Consider the following 26961-nt stretch of genomic DNA (forward strand, 5'->3'; position numbering starts at 1 on the left):
GTAACTAGACCATACCGCTTTATAGTATTATTTGCAGAGACCCAACATTCCCAAATAATAGCTCTTTGGTATATATTTAAGGGTGCCAGTTTGGCAAAATTTAAAGATGACAGGGTAAAAAAAGGGGGCTTAAATTGGGGGGATGCAGTTGTCTGAATTTGTCACCTACCAAGTAAAATTCAAGATCTTGTTGAACCTCATCTACAAATTCTATCTAGTGTGAAACCTTCCTTAGAAACCTTGGATAAGTGTTAGACAATGTTAACCATCATACCCCTACTGAGGCGATTTTGTATTCCTACACAGTAAACCTAAACAGTAAAGATTGCTGGTTTCAATCTGTAAATGACTTCCCTCTCAAATAACAAATAATACTTAGTCTAGAGCAAAGTGCTATATTAGGATTTTGAAACCATGCTGAAAAAATTATTCTCTACAAATAATTAAAATATAACAAAGTTACATAAAATATTAGTGTTTGCATCTACAAATAGTATACCACGTCTTTTATGTTATAGTCTTAAATTATTTCAGAAATGTCATTTAAAGCAGCATGTTTGATAATTGTAATGTAAAATGTAAGCAGTAAAACCCTTTGCAAAATGAGGAACACCTGTTCCTAATATTGTAGTAATGTCTGTTTTGCTTCTGCTGTTTTTTTTCCTGCCTCAGTGGCAGCTGAATTTATAAATACTCCCATTTAGCCTGAACTTGTACCAGCTGACATGACTGCTGGAACAAATTGCCTCTTTGTTGAATTTTAAAACAATTTAAAGGGGTTGGTTGAGCAGACATACTGTACCACCCACTATAATTTACCTCCCAGTTTTCTAATTACACAATAATGCTTTCTAGCCTCATACTGTTTTGTATGTTTGCATGTTGCACATAAAGGACAGCAGTGGATCCATTGTATCTCGGTATACATGAGTTGCACTCTGTGGTATGATTGATTTGGGCGAGCTGTTTAAGCAGCAAAAAGAGGCTCAGACAGAGTGAACTCCATGTCACTCGTTCAGCATCGCACTGCATTGACGTGGAACATGACTCAACCCCTAACTCATGCTAACTGAGAAGCAAAAGCCCAATCAAGGCCCTGAACTCAATTTGCTGCAAGAAAAAGGAACCAGAAGGTGGAAGAAAGAGAGACAGGCAGAAAGATAGAATAGAGAAGCTGTGATAAGGTTTGATGTGAGTTACAGAACCCCATGCATTAGATATGCTGACCAAGAGAGAAGAGCTGGTGTTTAGGAAGGGGTTAAAGGCTCCTTGCTGCCTTCTCCAGGACCTCAGGCTGGGAATTTAAAGAGATGTATGGGCATGGGGATGAGAGGGAAGGAGAAAACGTGAACTGAGGAAAATTAGTGTGAGTGGAGGGGTTGAAAAGAAAAAGACATGGCCAAGAACTTAGTGCTGAGATGCATTTTTATTTTGCTTCAGGTCACAACAATAAGATTCCATTTAAAAAGCAACACATTTCTTTGGTTTTGGGGATCTTCCTTATAATGTACAGTATGTCATAATTCTAAGGTGGTTTGTGTGTGTGCGTGTGTGTGTGTGTGTGTGTGTGTGTGTGTGTGTGTGTGTGTGTGTGCGCGCATGTCAATGTGTTACCTCTCTGCAGGCAAGCGTGGGACCTGGCCGTGGACATATGCCTCTCTCAGCTGCCTACCATCATCGAGGAGGGCACTGCCTTCAGAGTAAGTGTGTGTGTACATGAGAGGAAAACCAACACTGAGACACTGCTATATGTAAGTTCTTGCTATCACTACATAGCAAACGGTAGCATTAACAGCTGTTTACTTACCAGTCTGGAAGAAACGTTGCGAGTTCAACATCCAATTTCCTTCCTTTACTCGCCAAGAGCTGTCTCCAGCAGTGAAAAGCAACACCAGTGTTAACTCTTGTTTTGCTCCTATTTCTTTCACTTCTTTTGTTTTACTGAAGTTAGCATGCTAATCAGCTAGCACCAGCCCATCCAGTCTCGTAATACCACTTTGCGATAGTGAGTCACTGTAGCATCCAGTCTGCCCTCAATTCAGCATGAGAGGGGGAAGAAGTGGCAATTCCTAGAGGAGGTATTCCAACCTCCTGTCTTGTAAACACAACGATGGCTGAAGCTCTTGGCAAGGATCCATTATCACCACCACCACCCGCTCACAGAAACCATGCAGAGAAAACTTACATATGGCACCATTAAAGATGCTCAATTTAACTGTGTGTGTGTGTGTGTGTGTGTGTGTGTGTGTGTGTGTGTGTGTCTGTGGAGTTTAGTAGTTATGGGACATCTAGCTTTGATTGATGGTTCTTATCTTATCTCTGTCCACCACTGACACCCATAAACATCACACAGTTGTTGTTTGCACTGCAACTTCTCCAACACCAACATCTACTGCATCTCTATTAATCCCTCAAATTCACACACACACACACACACACACACACACACACACACACACACACACACACACACACACACACACACACACACACATTCCCAGTAGATAACATTGTAAAATGTCATTTCTAATAATTCAAGTGTGAGTGTCACATAAAAAATAGTTGCTGAAACTACTGGGCCTGCACTTTTGGCCACTGGTGTGTTTATTGTTATTTTTACTGATGTGGCAGGAGACTGTGATGGGGATACTGAGTGTAATGGAAACACAGTGCGAGAGGCTGATGATGATTTAAGATATCTGGGTCAACACAAGACATTTGTGTGTGTGTGTGTGTGTGTGTGTGTGTGTGTGTGTGTGTGTGTGTGTGTGTGTGTGTGTGTGTGTGTGTGTGTGTGTGTGTGTGTGTGTGAGAGAGAGAGAGAACAGACACACAGTCATTAGATGCTGGACAGACCAGACAGGAGCAACATGTGCTTTGTAATGCACACTAATAAGAAAAGTCGTAAAAACAGAAAAGTAGGTCCAGAGCAGCTTTTGCTGATGTTGGCACTTTTATCTGGGCATTTTAGCTCCTTCGTCTGTCCCTCAGAAGTGGGCATCTTATCCATCGCCCCCCCCGGCAGCAGTTTTCCATCCTCGCTTCTCCTCTACTTTCTCCTGCACTCAGGCCGAAAACACTTACCAGGACCGTAATTGACCCTCTGTTGACTACTAAAGGAGAGCTTCCCTCTCTGTCTTGCTCCCTCTTTCAGGAGCCTTTAATTCCTCTCTGACATGCTTCAACTGCTACAAATTCAGCATTATTTTCCACTCTTAGTAATTAATGGGTGTTAAGAATATTTTATATTTTAATTACATTGGACACTTTACTACCCTCAACTGCCTTTTCTACAAGTCAAATTTTTGTAGTGCAAATATTAATTGAAAACAAAAAACATATGGATCAGAAAAGACTTCTTCTTCTGAAATAACTTTTCCCAGATATATTTTATAAATCTAGGTCTTCATTTTCTGATGTCTCATTCTGTGTGGAGACTTGCTGTTGGTCATGATACAGAGATGAGTGTCACATTTTCAACAGTATTTGTATAAGAAATACAACATATTTGAATGGCTTATCTCTCCTATTCCTTACTTCATCCCAATTCCACCCTATACCTACATATATAAGAAATGGGGTACGTATAATCATAAAAGGCAAATATGAATCATTCTTGGTTTAAGAAATATAAGTGCTAGGCATGTATGATTTCTATGTGCTGGTTCCTGAGTGGTATAACCTACATAATATCCTCTTAAACCTGATTGGGGGATCCAAACTCCCTTGCTGTCATTCCTCTCAACCTCACTGTCCTCATTACCAGTGAGAAAAGAAACTAACCGCTCACTCAGGTCCTCTCATCCCTTTACACCATCGTCCATGTGTTCATTATTGTAAGTGTATTAGTAGATAGCAAAAACCATTGACCAGGATTATTATTTTACGTAATTTCACATCTCAGTCACTGACTATGGTATTGTCTTAAAAAGGAGCATGACATTTCTATCAGTTCCCCATTTTTTTTTTTGAAAAATTAAGGTTAACTTGTCAAAATTCTTTTTTTTAAATAGGTTTAGTTAGATTTTGCTACTAAAATCTGTCTGAACGCTGTCCTCTCACTGTCCAGCAGCCATAATCTACAGTAGAGAAGAGGTGATAAAAGTGTCAATCCTTCATCTGAGTGGCCTTCAATAATTACAGTGCCATGGGCTAAGAGCAATGAGCTTTACAAGCAGCAATGTGTTTTGCAAACTTTTTTGCACTGGCTGTTGCCTCTCAGGCTACATACTGTGCAGGCTGCCCTACTTTAATGGTGGTGCATCTTGGGTCTGTAAGCAGCCCGTGACAAAGACTGCAGGCACTACTCAGGGCTGAAATAAGCATCTCCACTCCCTCTGTGTTATTTTGGTAAAAATAAAAAGTAAAAAATAAAGTCTGAGAAACTATTTTTATTTCAATTTACAAGTTTTAATGTCTTAAAGTCTTAAATAGTTTCACTTGTGTGCAGGAAGCTGATCAGTCCTTTATTAATCGATTTCAGGTCAGCACCATTAGTCATATTGCAAGCACTGTCACTATTGCTAGGCACAGTAGGTTGCAGTAGTGAGCAAATGACAACTTTTTGGCAAAAACTTAAATTAATGGATCATTTATATATTGGTTAGTCCATCCATCCCTTTCTGCTTCCTATTTGGTTTCAGTTTGCATTAAGTAGATAAACTACATCATTATTAATGATTTTTCAGGGATCTTCAGGGAAATACTGGAAAAATGTGATTATTATAATAAATAATTCTGGGCCATATTGTCCCTACTGGTTTCCCATCATAGTTTCATATGTAGTCCAAAACGGGTATTAAACTATATTCTAAATTTGAAAGTGTCTTAAATTTAACTTGGTCCTGATTTAGGTATATTTTCATTTACAGTAAATACTCTCCTAACTAGATGCTAGATTTGAGTATTATTCAAATCAGTAAAGCAAATAGCTCTTTGTAGTAAAGATGCCAATACAACATTATCTATCGTTAAGCATCAGGTCTCTATAAAGGAAACTAAACATGGTTTTAAGTAAGGTTAGTGAAACAATACAGAGTTCCTCATTCCCAGGCCAAAATGCAACATTATACCCACTATTTAAGATGTTCTAAATTCGGAGACTCAATCTCTAAGATAGACCTTTATCCACCGTACACCTTTTTCTGTTCCTGGATCACTGAGTATGTGAGTGTGTGTATAGAGTTATTAAGTTTTGATTTTGAACAAATTAATTTAGCCATCCAGCCGAGAAGCGTTGATATTTCCCCCCTCCACATCCATCAACAGTCTACACAATGTTGTCTTAATTCCCGCAGCATTATTAAGACTCAGCGATCAAAAACTCTGCGGCCAGCAACTAATCAAGCAGGCAAACCGCCATGGCAGCAGAGGGAGAGAGGAGAGGGAAGATGATTATGATAGATCAGGATTTATGTCGTTACTGCAGTGCAGTGTCACTTCTGAGCTCATTGTGTCTGGGCTTTTATGAAATGATAGGCTAGTCACTGCAGACTGGCTCATTGTGTGTGTGTGTGTGTGTGTGTGTGTGTGTGTGTGTGTGTGTGTGTGTGTGTGTGTGTGTGTGTGTGTGTGTGTGTGTGTGTGTGTGTGTGTGTGTGTGTGTGTGTGTGTGTGTGTGTGAAAGAGAGAGAAAGAATGAGTAAACACAATAAATTCTTCAAAATGGCCATAAACATTCTGTTTATGATTTATGTCCACAGCACAGTCCTTTCTTTGCGGAGCAGCTGACGGCATTTCAGGTGTGGTTGACGATGGGTGTGGAAAACAGAAACCCTCCTGAGCAGCTGCCAATTGTACTGCAGGTACAAAAATCACACACATACAAACACTCGCCTCAAACCACAGTCTCTCTTTTTATGCCTCCACACCAGAAACAGCTTTGGCCAGACGCTTTGTTTTCAGGTTGTTTGTCCATATGTACGTATTTCCATCCCATTCTTGTGATTGCAGGACGGCCTTAAGGGAACTTCTTCAAATTTGGCACAAACGCTCTCTTTGACTTAAGGATGAACAGATTAGAATTTTGTGGTCAAAGGTTAAAGGTCAAGGTCACTGTGACCTCATCAAACACATTTTTGGCCATAACTCAAGAATTCAAAGACTAATTATGATAAAATACACTTAATACCTTTTATTAAATTCTTTCTCAGTCTTCACTACATATATAATATGAGTCTGGACAGACATGGATGTAAACTGCAACTTGACTGGTTGGTGGAGGCACACAACCATGAGGCGGTAATTCTAGTTCTCTTTTGATTTCAATTTTTCTGTTTCAATTTGCTTTATTAACATGCCATGTAAATACATTTACTGTATTTTTCCAAAGCATATAAAAGAAAATAGTGGCTAAAGTAAAAAAGCAATGGTGATTATAATAAAACTTGATTAGATAAGAAGACTGTCATTGTCTTGCGGAAGGAGGTAATAACTGAGCTGCTGGTCCTGCTGTGTTTCTGTCTCGCCCAAACAAAAAAGGAAGCTTTTCAAAAGCAGACAGGGCCATAAAGCTATTTATTCAAAAACTTTTCCAAATTTGTCTCTCTCCTCTCTCTGTGTCTGTGCCATTCTGTGAGCTTTGATGATAATTCAGTTTTACAGTTGTAATTCAGTATGTGCTTTAAAAACATTTTTAGTAGTAATCAGTACCGACGGCTTTAGGAACAGTGATTACAGATCAAATTCAAGTGTTAAGAGAGTTGAAGAATGTGAAATAAAGAAATAAAAACCTTAAAGAAAATGGAATAGTGGACTATGCTGACACATATGATGCAGAAAGATTCTTTGTTTATTTTTTATTTACATATTTTTCACTTTTCTTATTGTCTCATGTTTTGCCTCATAAAATAGCTCTGGGCAGCATTTTTCACACACTCACACACCAATATTCTCACACAGCACTCTGTCGGTAAATGTGCTGAAGTACAAGTATGTTAATCAGAGTTTTCACAGTAAAGGAGGAGGTGCATGTCTCAGGAGGTGAGTCTCAAGTTTGACTACATGCCCAAGTCACTTTTCTGTAAAAGTCACAGGAGCCGTTTTTTACAAGATGCGACCTTAAAACATTTCAGTCACACTTCTAACATGGCTCAAGTGTACTATGCTGTCATGTTAACATGACGGCTACAATACGTCTATGGTTATATAAACAGAGAGAGATACAAGATGCACAATGTGAGCACTCTAATAACTTTGTCACTGAATTGTTTGTCATTTTACAGGTGTTTGACCTACTGTCCACTATCAACATGATTGCCCAAAAAATAATAAAAGAGCAAAAATAACCCGGAAAAAAACACTTTAATCATCGGTGTTACTCAGCTTTCAATCATTTCAACTGATTCCAGTATAAATATCCAACAAAACTCTTAAAAAAACAGCATGCTTGCTCACATGGAGTCTCAATCTAACATCTTGTCTGCACTGCATAAAACAGGCAGCAGAATTCTATAATTTATCTGATAGATGATGACATTGTTGAGAAAATGTATGAGGGGATCCGGTTTGGTTAGTGAGAAGTCGGGGTGAGCGTCTCTTGCCCTCCTGACGGTCATTAATTAACCACATAAATGAATATTGAGCTGCACAATGAGTTTAGAAATCCATCACCGGTGCAGCTTGTGAGAGAACTAAGGAGACTCTTCTACCTTGATATTATTTTCCAACTCACCAATGCTTCCACTTGCACTGAGGAATCGTTTGAATTTATGTAACTGAGACCTATGTTTGAATACCAAGATGCCATTACTTTGTCAGATAGGTGAAGCCAGGAATGTTGCAGATTACCCGCAAAGGGCTTTACTTTTCATTATGCATGAGCAAACTCAGTGCTGCAAGAGCATTTTTATTAAACACACACATCACCTGCCAAGATTCCACCATTAGCATAGAATATTATTACAACAGTGGTATTTAACACGATTACCTCTCACTGCTCCTCTTTTTCTCCCTCCCTATATTTATCTTAATTCCCTTCGTTTCCTTCGGGTCACCACTTTAAATTTGCCAACAAGAAAAGTGAGAAATACACTGCAAAACTCATCCTGCAAATTGAGCTCAGCATTTGCAGGCCAATTTTCTTCATTTACAACCCTGCAACAAAGGCTGTGACAAGAACAGCGTCTGCTGTGTTCCCTGAAGTGATGTTAAATTTGTTTGGGATGCTTTAATTGGGGTGAAATCTTGCCAAAACCTCGTAGTGTGCATCAGCTGTTGAGTTACAACAGTCGGATGTTTCTCCCCTCCTATTCCCTTGTCCTCCCACCACCACCACCCCCTCCCGTGGGGTTGTACAGTTCTGCTGTTGTATTATATCACAGCGTAGTAGTGGTGTGCCGCTGGCCGTATTGAATGGTAATTTCCTGCTGACTCAGCGTGCTGCAAGCCGCAGCCCGGCCATACATATAGCAGTTCTGTCGAGAACCGTTAAAAGCCGAGGAAAAGGCAGACTGATTGGGGAGTGCTGGATGTTGTGCGAGAGGATGTATGTGTGTGAGTTTGCTGTTGATGTGAGTAGGAAGAGAGGAAGTAAAGCAGCAGAAGCCTTTAAGATTATGCAACGTTATGCAGCTTTACACTGTGATGGGAAGAAATCTCAAGGCTACTTCGTGCTCTCTGATGTAATGGATGGACACACAAACAGGTTTTATACCCTTTTAAGCACACCGTTGCATAAGAATGAACTTAAAAAACTGGTGTATTCTTAAAGGATTTATGATTTGATGCCAAAATATAATCTGGGTTCCATTTGAAAGATGCAAAGAGTAACAAGAAAAGGGCAACAGAGAGTAATCCATCAATAATGCTCTTTAATGAAATTGAGCAAAGGGAAGACTAGAGGGCTCAGGACGGAGAGACATGATGCAGCGTTGTCTTGACAACAGCCATTTCATCCAGGAAGGATTAACAGATTTTGCAAAGGGATTACAACATCTCTAAATTGTAATGTCACGGTAACAGCAGCACCTTCGCATTCACAGACATTTGGCTTTAGGTGTCAGTGGAGTGAAGAAGGCATGCATGTGCATCATACAATATCATGACAGCATGTGTCTCACAGCTGATACTCATAGCATGATCATACGAAGTGCTTATTCATTGCACTAAAGGAGATTGGAGTCTAGGTGTTGCGCAAATAAGAAACAGAGACAAATGTGCACGCACATTCTCATGCATTTTAATATCACAGCATTGCTCAGGGATTGTATGTTCATCCCTGCAATGATGAAATGGCATATGTATGTTAATGTGTTACTTGAATCACATGCATAAAATGTGCTTATATGTGTGTGACTGTGTCAAATCTGTATTCTTGCTCCATTTGTATTCTTGAGTGTTGATTCTTCTTATTCTATAGAGCACACACCTATGTCACACACAGTTCCATGCGCCCATGCTCTGCCTTGGAGCTGGAGGTAACCCTGGGCTGGTTTTCCCCTGGCATCCTTCTCTTTGTGTGGTCACACTCACAAGGTTGAAGTCACGGAGGAAGCTAATAATACATTATGTGTTGGTGGAAATGTCTTTGTGTGTGTGTGTGTGTGTGTGTGTGTGTGTGTGTGTGTGTGTGTGTGTGTGTGTGTGTGTGGGGACCTGGGTTTTTTCCATTTGTTTGTTCCCATACACACAGTGGGACAGTCACATGGGAATGGAGAAGTGTCCAGCCCTCACACAGGCTTAGTGCTGCACTGCGCTTAATGCTGCATAAACTACACACGCGTACACACACATTTATATTTTTAGCACATACCATATGCATCCTTAAAATAGTTCTGCTTAGCCAAATCAGCTACATCGTGATCCCATTTGGCATCACTGTTACATTGCATGTACACATACACATAAACCAAAATGCACACACACACTAACGTATTGCCCTAAAACAGTATCTCCGTAAGAAGCCAAGTGAAATGGCAGCCAAGAGGACGCACCCAATCACCCCTACAGATCCCCACGCATCCGTGCACATACACACACACTATGTGTATGTGTGTGAGTAAACAAGTTCGACCTGGTGCCAGTGTGTTAGCAGTAGTGGTGGGAGAGCCACCTGTGTCACTTGCCCTTCTCACGCACTCTGCAGTCTGTCCTGCTGTCCTTCCTCCTCCTCTCCCTTTAATTTCAGGCTTCCTCTTGATTCGGAGGCAGGACAGTTCACCTCTGACCTCTGCTCTCTTTCAGGTCCTCCTTAGTCAGGTGCATCGACTGCGCGCTCTAGACCTGCTTGGACGGTTTCTGGACCTGGGACCCTGGGCTGTCAGTCTGGTGCGTTGAGCTCTACATTTACCCTACCTGTTTGACGATGATGGGTTTCAACTCAAAAAGAGATCAATTCTCAACATTAGAATAAAATGAAGCCTCAAATTGTTTGAAAGGGTATCTAGCCATGACAATAATAGTCTTCATGGCTAGATACATCTGTATCGGGATAAGGGTGGGAGTTGCAAAGGCTGCTATTTCTAAATTGTGGCACATTAAACAAAAACTGTCTGCATGGCTAGCTACCAGGTAAGTGAGAAAACAATTTTTTTTAGTAATTTGGGTGTACTGACCCTTTAATGTGTTTTGTCGTTGTTGTTTGTTTTTTAAGGGTCACAAATGACATTCGAAAAGAAGTTGGTGTTTGAATAGCTATTTCTTCTGTCTTCTTACGGTGACCGTTTGGAAAATGTTGGAGCTGGAGTCTGGACACGGCATAAAGACTGGAAGCAGGGGGAAATAGCTAGCCTGACTCTGTCCAAAGTTCAAAAATACACCTACCACCACCTGTTAGACTCAAATTAACATACTGTAGAGATTAAAGAAACACTGTGTTATTTAGTGAACTTCCGCTGTGATGCTACGCGTATTTTTTGAGAGAGCCATGCTAGCAGTTGTGTGACCTTAGACTGAGGAGCTCCAACCACTGTGGACCTATAACAAATATTTGATTATTGCATAATGCTCATCTGGTCTAAAACGACAGAACTTTACACCTGCATTACCCTTCAGTGTTAGATTTATCTAAAGATATAACATAAAAATGCCCACAAACTTGCCTGTGAGAAGTCCTATCCACACCATACATGATCACATCAAGGAAATTGCAATGGCTTCAACCATTTAGCAGACATGTATCTATAGGCCCATGTATTAAGACGAGTGAAAACACAAACCTAAATATATCTGTTTAGAATTTTTGATAAGAATACATGTGTAACCGATTATATTCAAGAATTTTCTTTGGGCTGTGCACAACAACAGCTGTAACCTATATTATTTTCTCATGCTTTAGAATAAAACACAACTGCATTTAAAGAAAATCATTTTAGCACCATTTTACATATAATTCATCTTCACACTGGCACGTACTCATTCAAGAATTTTCTTTTAACGGTGTAAAACACATATACAGAATGCATGCACAACACGCATATACAGACAGTGAGCAGATCCTCAGGTATGTGTGTGATTGGGGCTATCAGCAGCCCATCTCTCAGCATCTCTAGCTGTAGTTCTTGTTTAAACACAATCTGCTGTGTTTTGGTTTGTTTACTCTCTGCGGCTGGTTATCACCATCAAAGTAGAGCCTCTGGTGTTGAATCATTTTAATTTTCTTTGCATTAAACTTTTCATCGTCAAAATTTGTGACGTTGATTTCAAACTTGCTTGTTTACATGTACACACACAAACCTGAATTTGATCAGTCAACACATGTTGTTTGATGTCACTAATTCCTCTGTGACTAATGGAGAAAACCCAATGACAGACAGTGGAGTCATGACCAATGAGAAGTGCATTCTCTATTCGGGTAGTGGAATGTAACATCACAGACAGGCTGAGGGGAGGCCAGGAGGGTTTCATTCTATCTCATACAAATCTCCCTTTTAATATTCAAACCTGGAACATTTCTGTCCCAGAGATTTGCACTGAATATGTTCTCATATTTTACGGGAGGGATGGCAAGCCTACCGACAGGTCACAGTCAACTAGCAAGCTACCACTTGCTAGACCCAACTCAGCTGGACAGAAGATAAATTTGTTTTGTAAACCGATAGTTAAGTGCTATATCTACATGAAACATTCTGTTGAAGCTAAATAATTAAGCTAAGAATAATACCACTACATTTAACTTCTCTTTATCACTTTACGGTAATACCATTCTGAAGATATTGTCTAGTTTATTTGATTTGACTGTAACTTGCAGTCCAAGTTAGTAGCATACTGTCCTTTATGCACGGTATGCCAAAAGGCAAATCCCTGCTACTGGCAAAGCTGAAATTGAGCACATACATTTGACGTGCAGCCATAATTCAGACTGTATTGTCATCAACTATACCAGCTCCTGCTCAGCTAAAGTCCGTCCTTGTGTACTTGTTTACATTTTAGACCACAGGGTGTCTGTGTGGTCAAACTTAGAAAATCACATTCAGCAGCAGGGCCCGGCACATAACTGCAATATCAATACCGCTTTGTAAACATCAGGTGTGTGTGTGTGTGTGTGTGTGTGTGTGTGTGTGTGTGTGTGTGTGTGTGTGTGTGTGTGTGTGTGTGTGTGTGTGTGTGTGTGTGTGTGTGTGTGTGTGTGTGTCTGGGTGTGTGTGTGTGTGTCTGGGTGCGTCTGGGTGCGGGTGTGTGCGTGCGCGTCTGGGTGTGCGTGTGTGTGTTTCCAGGCCCTGTCTGTAGGGATCTTCCCCTACGTGTTAAAGCTGCTTCAGAGCTCAGCCAGAGAGCTGCGGCCACTGCTGGTTTTCATCTGGGCTAAAATCCTGGCTGTGGACAGTGTAAGTTATGTAAAACACTCATACACATTAAAATCTTTTTGCTTCATCACTTTTAAATCCTTATTGTCTTGACATTTTATCAGCCTTTTTACCTCACAGGTTTAAAGGACCAGTGTGTAGGATTTAGTGGCATCCAGCAGTGAGGTTGCAGATTGCAAACAACTGAATACCCCTCCCCTCACCCCTCCCTATCCAAGCATGTAGGAGAACCTACGGTGGCCTTCAGGTAATGTGAAAGGCCTTCTCTAGAGCCACTGTTAGGTTTGTCCATTCTAGGCAACTGTAGAAACATGGCGGTGCAACATGGCGGGATCCGTGGAAGAGGATCCACTCCCTATGTAGATTTGAAAGGCTCGCTCTAAGCTACAGAAACGATTCTTAATTTCAGTTGATTATACACTAATGAAAACGTAACTATGAATATTATATTCCATTTCTGCCCATAGATCCCCCTAAATCCTGCACACTGTTCCTTTAATATCATGAGATGATATCTGTCTGCCTCGTAATGGCTGACACAGAGGATGAATAAAGGAAGTGGGGCTTGAGTGGGTTAAAATCTAAAAAAAAAAATAAACAAAGAAGTTTGAAAGTCAAGTATATCTGGTGTGAAATATGCATAATTATGTCAGGGGCCTAAACTTTGTATTTGCACTGATGATTTTAAAACGACAAAAAGAGCAGTTCTGGTCAAGCATACAGACAGTATATTTACGTCTTTGGATGCCTTCACTAAAGAAGTTGGGGTCAGAAACATTTCTGTTTTGATTCTTGCGATTGGTTTGATTCAGAATCAAATTTCAAATTGGTAAAAGTGCTTTAGTTTTATCTGTGCAAGTGTTTTTATTTTGGTATGATGAAATATTGGTCCATTTATGAGAGACACTGCCAGTCATACATTTCAAATGACTCCATTTGCCTTGATTTTCTTTTTTTTTAAATGAAAAAGAAAACTGCATACTCCCACATGCCTATTTGTGAATGTTTCAATCAGAGAGTGACTTTGATCGGGAGCAGTTAGCTCAAATGCCAGGTATGTTTCATATTACAGCAGAGAAAAAATACGAATAAACCCTAAAGCCCAGTGCATTAAGTGCCTCTGTAAAGTATTTTGCGTAATGTCATGTCATTTTTTAGAATAAATGAAATTATTCAGAAACATGGACACTACACATCTTGATTCTAACAAGTTTCATTTTTATTTCCACATTATTTTCACATATTTTATTCTTATGCCTACGAAGTTATTTTTCAATAAAAACACTCAACAGTTCCGAGGGGCTGCCAAGGGCGGAATGGACAAATACGCTCTATGGCTGAACCGCTGTGATCCTGAATGAGTGGAAAGTGAACTCAACCACCATCTGCAGTGAAGTGAATATTCCTCTTCCTCGCTCTCTCCCTTTCTCGCTCTCTTCTTCTATGTGTCTACAGTCATGTCAAGCTGACCTGGTGAAAGACAACGGACACAAGTACTTCCTGTCGGTTTTGGCCGACAATTACATGCCAGTGAGTATTGACCAATCATGTTAACATGTTTGTGAAGAAAGTGACCCACGAAGCACTTTCTTAAACATAACATTTTTCTCTTGATTTTGCTCCTTAACTCATCACTTTACTGAAATGAGTTGAACATTTCAACAGAAACATTTTAGAAAGAATTAATTAAAGTATGACATAAAATAAGATCTCAGGGATCCTGTCTCTGTTTCAGGCTGAGCATCGAACAATGGCAGTCTTCATATTGGCTGTTATTGTCAACAGCTACAACACAGGACAGGTAGGTGTATGAGCATGTTTGGATATGTTTGTATTTCTGCACTGCTGTCTCTTTGCTTGCTGGAAACCCAAAGGAAGAACGCACCAAATTATTCATTTACTTCCCCCACCAGAACCATGGCCGGGTTCTTTCGGGGCCAGCCGTCACTTTGAGAGATGACTCCATTGCCCATTGTGTATTTCCGGGAGATATTGGTTTTGTGACATTTTTGTCACCAACAGTCCCCTCTATAATCTCGGTCTCCATCCCAAGCACCTCCATGGTGACACTTTATCACCGGATGTGTCACCTCGATATGCTCCTGGCCTCCAGTGTTCAATCCCAGAAGCCTTTTGGGTCTGACGCTGATCAAACGTCCAAGGGTACAGTGTTGGGATGATGTAGCTTGTCATTTCATGGAGTACATACACGCATTCACTCACACTTTTTGACACACTATTCCACAAAGAAATATTCCACCATCACTCCTTTTCGCCTTCAGTCTCCTGCTCTCTGCAGTTATTTTTCCATCTAGTTGTGAATGTTATTTGACTCATTCATTTCTTTTCTTCACTACCTTGCAGTACTTCATTCTTTTGACATTATATAAATTTAACAAATAGGAAAAGCTATATGTGCTCTCAAGCTCAGAAACTCCCATTCTTCTCCCATACCACTGTGTACTTACTGCTTATACCTCTCTCACAGGCCTGTAAATAATAGATGATACCCAACATTACAGGGAGAGTCTCTGGCTGCTCCACATCTCCATTATTTATCCCTCTTACTTTCAACAACGGTGCTCATTACTGCGGTATCGCTTGTTGCAAACATGTCACCAAGCATATGCATCTTAATATTACATCTCTCAGGGCCTTGTATTTATGAGGCGTTTCTTTAAAGGCTTTTAGGTTGACAGGGAACTTCTGGGGATCATCAGAGTGTTGATGTACTGATGTACATGACCATTGCGTTGTTGTCGCGCACAAATGAAACATATTGAAATTTTCAATAACCATGAATGCCTTTATTTACATCACTGTTAGCAGTAACCACATCAGTACAACAATGTACTAATTTCATACTCATCACTCTGCCGCTCTGAGTTTCTAACAGAAATACTGATTTCATTTGCTAATTAATTCCAGTCTGTTCTACTTTGCCAATTTTTTGATTGGCAGTGAGCTACTGTTAATAAAATCTGGAATTATTTAACAAATGAAAACTCAAAGTTCCCTGCATATTATTTACAGTTAAAGACATGCATGCCTCCCTTTCCTGTTATGCTTTTAATGTGAAATTTGTGCAGGATGTATTGAGTTTTATTGACAGAAACGTAACAGATTGAAAAAAAACAGCAAAGTAGAACATACTGGAATTAATTTTATGATAATACTTAGGGCACATATTTTTCACAGTAAAACCCTTACAGTGTCTCAAAGCACACGTTTAAAATCTAATGCAATCCAGTACAACAGCTAAGCCATAAATTCAGCCTTTACAAAGATAATGCTCAGTTTTGACTGGATGTCAGAGGTTTTAATTTAACTGTGGTGTTGTACTGGGCTGCATTAAATTGAAGTGTTTCTATTGTTTTCTTCCACCCCAATTACAAACATGAGTGGGGGAGAATATTAGAAACACATTTCAGTAAAATGTTGTCGAGTTTAACTCCATCACTAACTGTGACCACAGTGATGAACATGTAGTTGTATCAACACCTCTTTGAAATTCTTTTGGTGTACCTAATAAAGCGGCCAAGGAGTGTACATTATGTTGACTTTGCAATGTGATCCATTGTAGTACAGGTAATTCCAACCAGACCTTTATTAGGTACGGTACTTGATTTTTGTAATGCTGGACAAGCACATTTTCTTACTTTTCACAAAATGTAAGATCCATTACGGTAAGAAAAGAACCATACTTGGTTCAGTTCATAAAAAGAAGAAACACAAAGGCAACTTAAAACAACAGAGGGGAGCACTTGGTAATGCTCTGCACAAAATAAATCGATCAAAAAAAAAAAAGTTTTAAAAGGCTTTTGAATAAAGCATACCAGCTTTCCCTCATACTTTAGGCTGACTCAAACCTTGATGGACCAATTACCTTTTGTTCACAAAAAAAGATTTGAAGACTGCTGAATGGATTCAAAGGAATAAGTTATACTGCTGCAGCTCCACATAATCTTTTTGTACATCAAACAGTGTGAGGTTGCAGGTTAGTGGTGATTAACTGGCTAATGAGTTACAAGTCTACTCCCAGCCTGAAGCCTCTGTGGTGTTCAGGAGGGTTAGACTAATACAGTATATGATGCAGATATTGTCCTTTTATTGAATATTAAAGACTGGCAGGACACACAGGTCTACTGTCTAGATCCAGTGTCTATTGTACAAGGCCAATAGAACAAAGTCTGGGGGTGTTTTTAAAAGTATATGATTCAGGGCAAACTATTTAACACAAATGGCCTTTTCACTGTTATTACTTCATAACTTACAGTGCTTAAAATCTTCTTAAATTTCCTGAATGTTGTCCACAGGTACTCCCACTTTTTAAAGCCTAAAAGTACAAAGGGCACATCTTAACAACTGAACATCTCTCAAACCCATTATTCTGTATTACTCCTCCCTTCTCCTTCTCTCACCCTCCTCTGCCCCAACCAGGAGGCCTGTCTGCAGGGCAACCTAATAGCCAACTGCCTGGAGCAACTGTCAGACCCCCATCCCTTGCTCCGCCAATGGGTGGCGATTTGCCTGGGCCGCATCTGGCAGAACTTCGACCCGGCGCGCTGGTGTGGAGTCCGAGACAGCGCCCACGAGAAGCTCTACACCTTGTTGTCGGATCCAATCCCTGAGGTGAGAGTTTAATACCAGAGTTCTGATATTTTTAAAAAGTAAGCAAGGATGTTTTTAATCATTTTCAAGTCCTGCCTTGCAACAAGGGAAAATCAAGAAGCCATAATATCTCTGTGTTTCTAAAAATGCTTAAATCATGTTTTCATTACTTGTAATAAGTAATCTTATCAGGCACCATTTGCATTACATTTGGGTACTTAGGTTAGATTTTCTTTGTGAAATATTCAGTCCTTTTTTCAGCTAGTGCTGAAAAGAGAAAATTAGACTGCATGGTTGTCACACACGTAACACAAACATCAGTTAAAAAAGCAATAACCGGTTAGATTGCTTTTTTACACAAAATTAGCACTTCAGATATCTTTATTTTTAATTTTTATTTTCTTGCATTGATTCAAGGCTGAGCCTTCACTTCAAAAAGAAGCAGATTAATTAATGTCTAATTAACCTGTATTATAAATACCTCTTAAAAAGATAATCTTTGTTTGAACCTTTATCTTGAATTTCTGAGATTTTAAGTTTTTAACTAGTTTAGTGGGATTTTTATGCTAGTTTCAGTAAATCTTATTCAAATTTGTATTGATTGCACGCTAATTTTCTTATTTTTAATTAAATAGAAAGAAGATTCCCAAAAGAAACGGACCTCTGCATTAAAACTAAGGTCTTTAGGGTATCTAAATAAAGCATCTTAAGGCCTGATATCAGTTTTAGAGATATTAAAAATATTTTCATTACTTTTCTATGACTTGTAATTTTTACAGAACTTCCGAATGTCCCATTCCCACTCCACCCAAAAACAGAAACAAGATTTCTTAGAAATAAAGATGAAAACAAAAAAGAAACAATATAATTCTCAGAGAAAGTACAAAAGCATAACTCCTGCATAGAAATCAATGTCCTCGGTGTGCTTCAACCTCATCCTTTCATTATTGGCTGGAACACGACAGGTAGCTGGCTGGACAGATGCGAATGTTTGTAACGGACTGACTGACTGAATGACTGATGAAGTTGCTGCAGTGGTCGGACAGCCAAGTGTTGAGGTTCCCCTTGGTCCTTGCTCTTTCAAAAGAAATTGTCGCAAACGGTTTCTATTACATAATCAGGGGGTGTTTACGGGCAGTGTTGCCCCCTTAGCACCTTTGTCACTAGATTTACTGACTTTTCACACCCTTTTAGCGTCTTTATTCACAAAAGCACCTAGCGACAAATCCAGCGACTTTTTGTACAAACTATGGCTACCTTCCATAGCAGAGAGTCACCAGTATTTCCCCTCAACCATGAGGTTGGGCTTTCCCTCCATACTTCTCTAGGCATCTCATTCAATTGACCTTACGGCAGCTGCATAGATGTGAACGGGCTTCTAAATTTCTCTCTGAATGATCATTTTACAATGTAGCTGAAATAACAGCAAAGCCATTGTCTTTAACTTATGTGTGTGGTGATTTGGTCAGACGACACCATGCTTATAAAATCAGGATTTTAACAGTGCAGAGCAGCAGCTTGGAAATGGCTTGGAAGTGACTGTTGGTTAACATGTAGTCTTAATGATCCGTGTTTCAGTCACTATTTCATTTCCGTTGTCTAACAACAGAAACAGAAAAACATATAAATGAGAAGAGCTTTATTAGGAATTCAGCTGCATCAAAATACTGAGTATGTGAGCACAGAGAGTAGGAGAGAAGCAAACAGATAAAAGGCTGAAACTGGCTGACAAGAGGCAGAATGCAAATATGACGCAATGACATCATGGATATGCTAATGAGCATATTACATCATCTAGTGACATTTAGCGACTTTTCTAGTGGGCTTTAGCTACTTTCCATTGAAAGTAGTTGTTTACAGCACTGCCAAAAGTTTTCAAGTATGTCCTCAGTTTCCCACATTGACCGTACACAGTCCAGCCATATACTAGGTTTTGACTTAGTCTTTTTAAAAGAAATATACATGGCCCACTTGAGGAAATATTTTTATGTCCTCTTACACATCCTATATGAAATACTTTCAGATGCAGCTTACCCTAACTCTGTCACCCAGTGCTGTAAAAGGAGGCCTTCTAGGTATCCAGGTTCCTGAGAATAATTTGTTGTCCAATCATTCATGATTGCAGAAAAGCAGATAACATCTTACAGTCAGGTTTTGGGAACAATACAAACCGCACATTTGTGACATTAACAACATAGCAGTGAACTTTCATCCAGAATTTATCAATTTTTGGGCCATGCCGGGACCTTCTGATTTCTAAGTTCTTCATAAATCATATTTTTCTAATAGAATATAGTCATTTTTATTGGCAGTTTTCTTGTTTTATAGTGTTTCTTACTATTCTGTGTTAACTGGAATTACCAGATCTTAAAAAGTTGACTTTGGATTTCTGTTCAGTAAAGATAAACAGTTGCAAGTTATAGAGTGATAAACAGCAATAGCACCATCACACACACCTGACTGAACAAAGAACAAAACAATGTCTTCTATTGTAAACCAGACCAAAAATACACTATATATGTAGTAAATATGTAGTAAATATGTAGGAATCCTCTGGTATAAATGCAGTGCATGTTCTGTGGTAGTACCCTGTTCATACAGACTAAGAAGGGCCAGTTTTGTGGGAGAGAAAATACACACAGGGCAAACCGAAAGAGTTTGAGCCCGCTGTGTTAAAGCATGGTGGTCAGCATCTGACTGGGTCTTTTGCAGACCAGAGGGACAGCGAGACAGAGTTTGCCCAGAAGTTCACCCAGACACGGTGCCCCCACTCACACACACAACACACATATTTTCACATGCAAACAGAAGAAACATCTGTTTCTATCAGTAACTTCCCCCTTCCCTTGGACAGACAGCTGCTTTGGCTATAGAGTTGAAACTGAGGTCTGCAGACACATCTGTCTGTGCCCAAGTACACATATATACTTGTATTTTTTCAGCTGCATGTCCAGGTTGTTCATTTAGTTTGCATTTGAATTTTTGTGTGCAGAGTGTGTCTTATTTAATGTCACAGGAGACTGGCTGACTGATTTGACTTTGATTGAATCAAATTGTTAAGAAACAGCACATTTACTGATGTTAGATGGGTATTAGATTGAGACACCTCGGAAGCTGTAGTATCTGTGTCTGTGTCTGTGTCTGTGTGTTCTCACAGAGCCTCGTGGAGATGAGTGAAGAAAGTGATGAGTAGTTGAGGGGACAGAATGTGAAAGGGGAGCAGAGATCGGCGACTAAGCAGACTGTTGAAGTTTAAGCATAGTACACACATTGAATGTGTTTGTTGTCATTTTTTCGATAGCTTTGTTTGTGGCTTTTTGAAAACTCAAAAAGCTGTATGTGCATCTTAATCGGATATTGCTAATGGACCTTTGTGCAGAGTGTGACACTTTTTTTTTTCCTGAATATGTTGTCTGTAATGTATTTATTGGGGTAATAGTGTTTTTATGCTTTACTGCCCTCTGGACCAGGGGCTTTAAAACGAGATTTTAACCACAATGAGATTGATTCCCTTGTGATTCGTTTAACAGTGTAGCAAGATAGAAATTCTCCCACAATTTTTTTTTCTCTGTAGGTATTGATGTTGGCTAGCTCAGTGGTTGCAAGACATGTGCAGGCACTAGACACAATATCATAAATACCTGTACAGTCAAACAATAACCAAGCCCTGCAACAAATACTACTTTTGTAAAGTTTATAATGTTCAGTGCTCATAAAATGCCCCTCAAAAAAAGTATACTTAAATGTTCAGCTATGTTCAGCTCTTGTTGGTACTGTAGGTACATGTCCAACCACAGTTTTCTGCACATTTTCGATTTGCATATATGGAAAGACAAAAACTATATAGGTAAAGTGTTGCCAAAAAAAAGGTTTTTTGCATTTTACTGAGTCAAAAAAGCAGTTATTTCGAGTACTTCTACTCAAGACAAAGTATTCAGGGCCTTCTTTTGGTCACAGGGCTGTAAGGGATGTACATAAAGGGCTGTTGTATTGGACTGTACTAGATTGTACAGGTGTTCATGGTATTCTGACGCTGATATATTCCATTGCATATAAAGGATTGTAAAAATGCCTGAGGGAAGATGGCAGATTAAGAATTGTTCCAGTATTACATTCTTGGATTCTAATCAGTTTACAAGTCACGGGGCCCTTATGACTTTCTTTTATTCCAGGTTTTAGAAAGAAAATTACAATATGTTCATCTGAATGTTTCAGCTGATTATTTTAATTAGAGCAAAGCAAACTATATCAAAGCAGCTGTATGCTGTAGCATCACCAAAGCTGCATCACAAGATTAAAAAGAAGCTGAGATGATGAATCCTGATGCCTGCAAAAAATGTTCTCTGTCGCCACAACAAACATTACAACCAAATATTCATTCTTGTGCTATAATTTGGTTCAGTTTGTGAATCCAATCCGTCATGGCAAACTCCTTCTGTGCAATGGCAAGTGTGGGTTAAACATACGATGAAGTGGGCTGAGAAAGTAATGAGTTATAGTGACAAAAAAGCAGCTCACCGTGGCACACAGCACCGTTAATCTCCTTTGCATTACATAGTGATATACTGGGAGAAAATTTAACAATTTTTTAAAATTTAATCTATAAAACTTTCATCCACTGGTCTCACAAACATTATGTTTTGGAATAAGTCTGGCAGCAAATATTTGGGTGTCAAGGCGAAGGACCAACCACTGACTTCTGACAACTGAAAAAGGTAGAGCTATGTATTCATGAGAGAAAATCAGACTGAAAAATATCCAACTGTATCAGAAAGCTTAACCTCATGTTTTAATTTAACTTAACTTAGCTATATTGAGCTAAAAGGAGAGTGAGCTGAAAGCGTTACTGTCTTTGTTTCTGCAGGTCAGGTGTGCAGCTGTCTTTGCTCTGGGGACTTTTGTGGGAAACTCTGCTGAGAGGACGGACCACTCAACCACCATTGACCATAATGTGGCCATGATGCTTGCCCAGCTCATCAATGATGGCAGCCCAGTGGTCCGCAAGGTCACTTCAACACCTACACACACAAAACACTTACAGTTTATTATATTATTATATGCATGTGATAGTAAGACAATCAAATAAAAAGCCAGATGCAAATAGAAGCTATGGTTACAAAATACATGAAAACAATGGAAATGCATGGGCTTTCCTTGCCGTGAATTGAGGACTACTACACTGCAGACCGGCAAAGACCAGTAATATGTTGGTGCAACCCAGATTATTTTATGCTGTAGAAAGACTTGGAATCAATTCAGTTCAATTCATTACCAAAGTCTATATTAGGTAATGACAAAATTATTATTTAGAAAAAACAAACAAATGGATTGAAGTCCTTAGGACATAGTTTGAAGGTGTAGTTCAAAGTTTAGGGGGAAAAAGTCAATTTGCTTTCCTCCTGAGACAGAGAAGAGAAGATCAATAACACTCACGTTTGGGACTGGAAGCAGGAAGACGCTGCACGCAGCTGTTGTTCATAATTCCCCATTAAACCACAACTTGTGATTTTTACCTTTGTGTATGAATTATTCAAACAAGATACGGCCTGTTAATTAGTGAGCTTTAGAGGTGTTGGTTGGCTGTTTCACCCTGCCTGCTGTCTTAAGGCTATTCACCTCCTGTCTCTAGCTCTGTACTAAGTGAACCCACATGAGAGTGGTATCAATCCTCTCATCTAACTCTCAATTTCTCTGGGACAAAACAATGCTGGAGGCAATGTGGTAAAAGGCTACTCATTTTCCTATCATCTGGTTTTAACAATATGTGGATTTGAGGTTTATTGGTCCTTTGTCACTTTATAACTGGAAAAATCCCAGTTAGCTTGAAAAAAAGTTAAAAAAACAAAACAAAAGAACTTAATGATCCGTGTTTTAATTTTTTCTGTATGTATTTGCCAGGAGCTGGTAGTGGCACTGAGTCACCTGGTGGTCCAATATGAAAGCAACTTCTGTACAGTTGCCCTCCAGTTTATAGAAGAAGAGAAGAACTACACAGTGCCGTCACCAGCCAACACCGCAGGTACTGTAGACACACAAAAAGACTTTTTATTTGCAAACTGACTGGATTTTGGAATAAGAATGGAGACCAAAACTGATGTAGGCTAGGGAAGTAGATTAACATAAACTACTAAATCTCCTGTTAGTAGTTACTGTTGTAAATCTTGGAAGTGCCTTCACAATGTTCCTGTGAACATACATCAGTGTAGGAGAGACCCTGCAGAAAAGGGGAAGATATCATTTAGATATCCTTTTTTTTTGTGTATGTGTGTGTGTCTGTATTGAATTTTCCGAGTTATAGTAACTTTTCTCTTATGGTAACTCTTATGGTAATTTTCTCTAGTTTTAAATCAAACATGACATCTTTCAACCACTTGGCATGAGAAGGGGGTTTTGGATTTTTCCAGTGAAATAGGAAGACAACAGGCTAAAAATTCAGGAAAATGCAACAGCATTGTAATATATCAGCCAGAGTTGCCTGGTTTTACACTGGAAATACCATTTAAGGGATTTGGTTCAATGTGTTGTAAGCATCACTCAAAGTTTTAAAAGTTTGATCCCCAGATGTTATGCAGATCAACGCTAAACCAAAGCATGTGAATCAGAGGAGCTGAAGGCAATTTACATCCGTCACAAGTAGGATCTAAATTTGTTTATATTTTGGATAATGTGGCTTTTACTAAATGGACATGATGAACAATCTTAAATGAGCATGAGCCCATGTCCACCACAGGAAGAGGAGTCATGCTCTTGTTCAAGGATTGCTTTCCAAGTCTCATTCAAAAATGAAGTGCCCAGGTCTTTTTTCAAGACCTGGGAACTTCATTTTTAAAAAAAGTTCAATATTTTAAATAGTTTTGAAGGTCAGTGTGATTGATGTTTTATTGAGAAAACTCTGATTAGGGAGTGTTGCTTATTCTAACATGTCGTTCATTAAAACATTATTTTTCAGTTTGGGATTATTGAGGTTTTCTACCTGATGTGTGTCTTCCTGTTTTTACGTCCAGAGCCTGGTAACTTGACTCCAGTGAGGGACAGCCCAGCAATCCCACGCCTGCGATCGGTCAACTCTTACACCAACATCCGCGCTGCTACCACCGCTCGCAACCTGAACAAGAGCCTGCAGAACCTCAACCTCAATGAAGAGGGTAGGAGGCAGTGTGCTGTAGGAGGAATGAGTAAAGACAAAGAAGAGGATTTAGTCAGCTGATTGAAAGCAATTAATCCAGGGAGAGACCAATAGGACATTTCTACAGGTTTTCTTCCACTACATCAGCTGCGGACTGTGGCTGTAACAGACCTCAGGCTAACATCTTCATTCTGTCATTGCCATTCCTGAGAGCAACTCAGTAAGCATTAATAAGAGGCTTCACAACAAGCAGAGAGGTTGTGACGAGTTTGCCAAGCAGTAATAATAGTTCAGTTCGTGGTGTCATGATGTTATTACAGTCCAGCTCTTACACGCACAAGTAAACAGAAAATTACACTTACATCGTTGAGTGTGTCTTACAAATGTGCGTTGCGGATAAATGATAAAATTACAACTGCATAATTTAGTTGTATAAAAAGCATATCAGGATTTTGGCTTCCAAAATTTTGCTCTGGGGCTTCGGCCTTTTCCCAAACCAATCCTAGTCCACTATAAATTTGGTATGTAATATCACTCCACTTAAAGTAACACTCACAGCCGTGGAGGGCACTTTACATCAGGGGGTGAAGCAGTAGTACCCATCAAAAGAGATTTTAAGTAGTTTAATTTTAGTTGGATGATGGTTTTTTTGTCAACTGCTGCCTCAGACTGCAAAACCTTTTTAAGTGGCTGATGTCTCCTGAGAAATTTTCAGTTACTAATTTTGGTGGTTTCATCGTAGGGTTCAAATTGTCCTGGTTTTGGTTTGAGCACGGTTGAATCCCTATTTTTCTGTAATAGTCTTCTATTCTATTCTTTTAATAACTTCATGTTGGGTTCTGCTGTATGTCAAGTTCAAGATATAGTTCCCAGGTTTCTTTTGCTGCACAAACTGCATCTCTAATCTGTTGTTCCACCATGGTCTCACTGCCTCATAGTCTAAAGGCAAGTTCATGGTTTCGGGTCCCAAAATTTGAGACAGCACAGACCATCCGTGTTGACTACACCAAAGTAAACTGGGCGCTTATTTTATGCACCGTGTGTATATTCCGTATATTTCCCATACTCGATCCTATTGTTGTTGTTGTGTAAGTTTTTTCTTGCTGTCAGAAGTTGCCAGTCCTCTAGTGCCTGTGTGTGGAATGTGTCTCCATACCCATACCCCTGCTTGTATAGAAGCGCATGCATTTCTACCACTGTCCAAATCTGTCCTGGAATATCATCAGGGTTTACAGAAACATTGCTTCATAGTTCAATCCCGGCTTTCGGCACCAACGTGATACAGATTTAGGAACCAGAGGGTCTTGCAGTGTACTTTATATTTATTCAATTATTTATCAAGAAAAAAAGAGAGTTGAAAGAGGGACAACAAACATGCTGCTGAGCTCCTTAGTCTCAGCTCAGCCCATATTAATGCATTAGAACTACAGATCTCACTTAGTCTGCCTGGTCAGTAGCGGGAACTTGGAGCTGTCCATGGTGCTGAACTATAGGCCTGCGGAGACAAGCTCTAAAAGCTAAAAAAAAAAAAAAAAAACGCGAGGGTTTACACTTTGGGACGCACTTGCTAATCTCTACTATGAAATATCCATTACCATGTATACTGATAGATGCCTAACTAACTGAGCTGTTGTAGTATATTATGTTGTTTCCCTGTAGATCTATAGAAGCTCTAAAAACAATGAAAAATTTTCTATAAATGCACATACTGTAAGATAATGAGAACAAGGAAATAGTTTATTGACAGAGTAATGTTTCTAATTTTTTATTTTGTACTGGACGGTTTTGATGTCTTCTTCAGTTCCTCCATGCTGGTTTGGGATTGGCCCTTAATATTGCAAACACAAAGGCGGACTAGATAGAGCTTGTGTGTACAGTCTTTCTTACCGATCATAGACATTTGTTTTCAAGCATATTAAAATTATCTCTGCTTCCCAAACATAGTTGCAGCTGCAAGGTAGGTTTTCTTTCACTCCAGAAAAACCTTCACCTGTTTTTGCTTTCTCTTTGAACCTATACACCCCTTTAATTTGACCGCATTTTGTGGTGACATAGCAATGTTGAGCTCCAAGAAGCGACACGGATTTCACCGGGAAAATGTGGCAAAATGTGAAACAGAAGGAAGTTTAACTACCAAACTATAATGTTCAACTGCAGTAAAACTATTTTGTTCCTAAAAAGAATCGTAATAAAAAAATCAATATTTAGCTTAATAATCTTGTTTGTTATTGAGGCCAAAATTATGCCAGCGAAAGATCTATGTTCACTGCAAGTAGATCACATGACCTACTATCTAAACTAAGCTCTCCTCCAGTTTGTGTCACTTTTCAGTGATTCAGACAGCTTAAGCTAACTGCCCGCCCTCTGTCTACCACTGCCAGACTGAGTAATGCGTAAACCCTGAGTGGAGCTGAATCACTGACACTTGGTGAAGCGCATAACCTACTGCTGTCACCATTTCTAATTTACATTCTCAGTGCT

The 26961-nt window shown here is 39.4% G+C and overlaps 1 protein-coding gene across 4 annotated transcripts in view; it reads left to right on the top strand.

Moving 5' to 3' along the window:
• rptor (regulatory associated protein of MTOR, complex 1) overlaps positions 1–26961 on the top strand; it is a 182232-nt gene that overhangs the window by 110109 nt on the left and 45162 nt on the right. For all 4 annotated transcript variants that reach the window (XM_040145423.1, XM_040145425.1, XM_040145427.1 and 1 more), the window contains exons 11-20: positions 1625–1700; positions 5703–5804; positions 10183–10266; positions 12654–12764; positions 14199–14273; positions 14479–14544; positions 17184–17375; positions 22219–22359; positions 23253–23373; positions 24359–24499. In XM_040145423.1, the coding sequence (XP_040001357.1) occupies positions 1625–1700; positions 5703–5804; positions 10183–10266; positions 12654–12764; positions 14199–14273; positions 14479–14544; positions 17184–17375; positions 22219–22359; positions 23253–23373; positions 24359–24499 (1109 nt within the window). The remainder of the gene's footprint in view (positions 1–1624; positions 1701–5702; positions 5805–10182; positions 10267–12653; positions 12765–14198; positions 14274–14478; positions 14545–17183; positions 17376–22218; positions 22360–23252; positions 23374–24358; positions 24500–26961) is intronic.

Source organism: Xiphias gladius, chromosome 15 (genome assembly GCF_016859285.1).
Source record: "Xiphias gladius isolate SHS-SW01 ecotype Sanya breed wild chromosome 15, ASM1685928v1, whole genome shotgun sequence".
Classification (NCBI taxonomy): Eukaryota; Metazoa; Chordata; class Actinopteri; order Istiophoriformes; family Xiphiidae; genus Xiphias; species Xiphias gladius.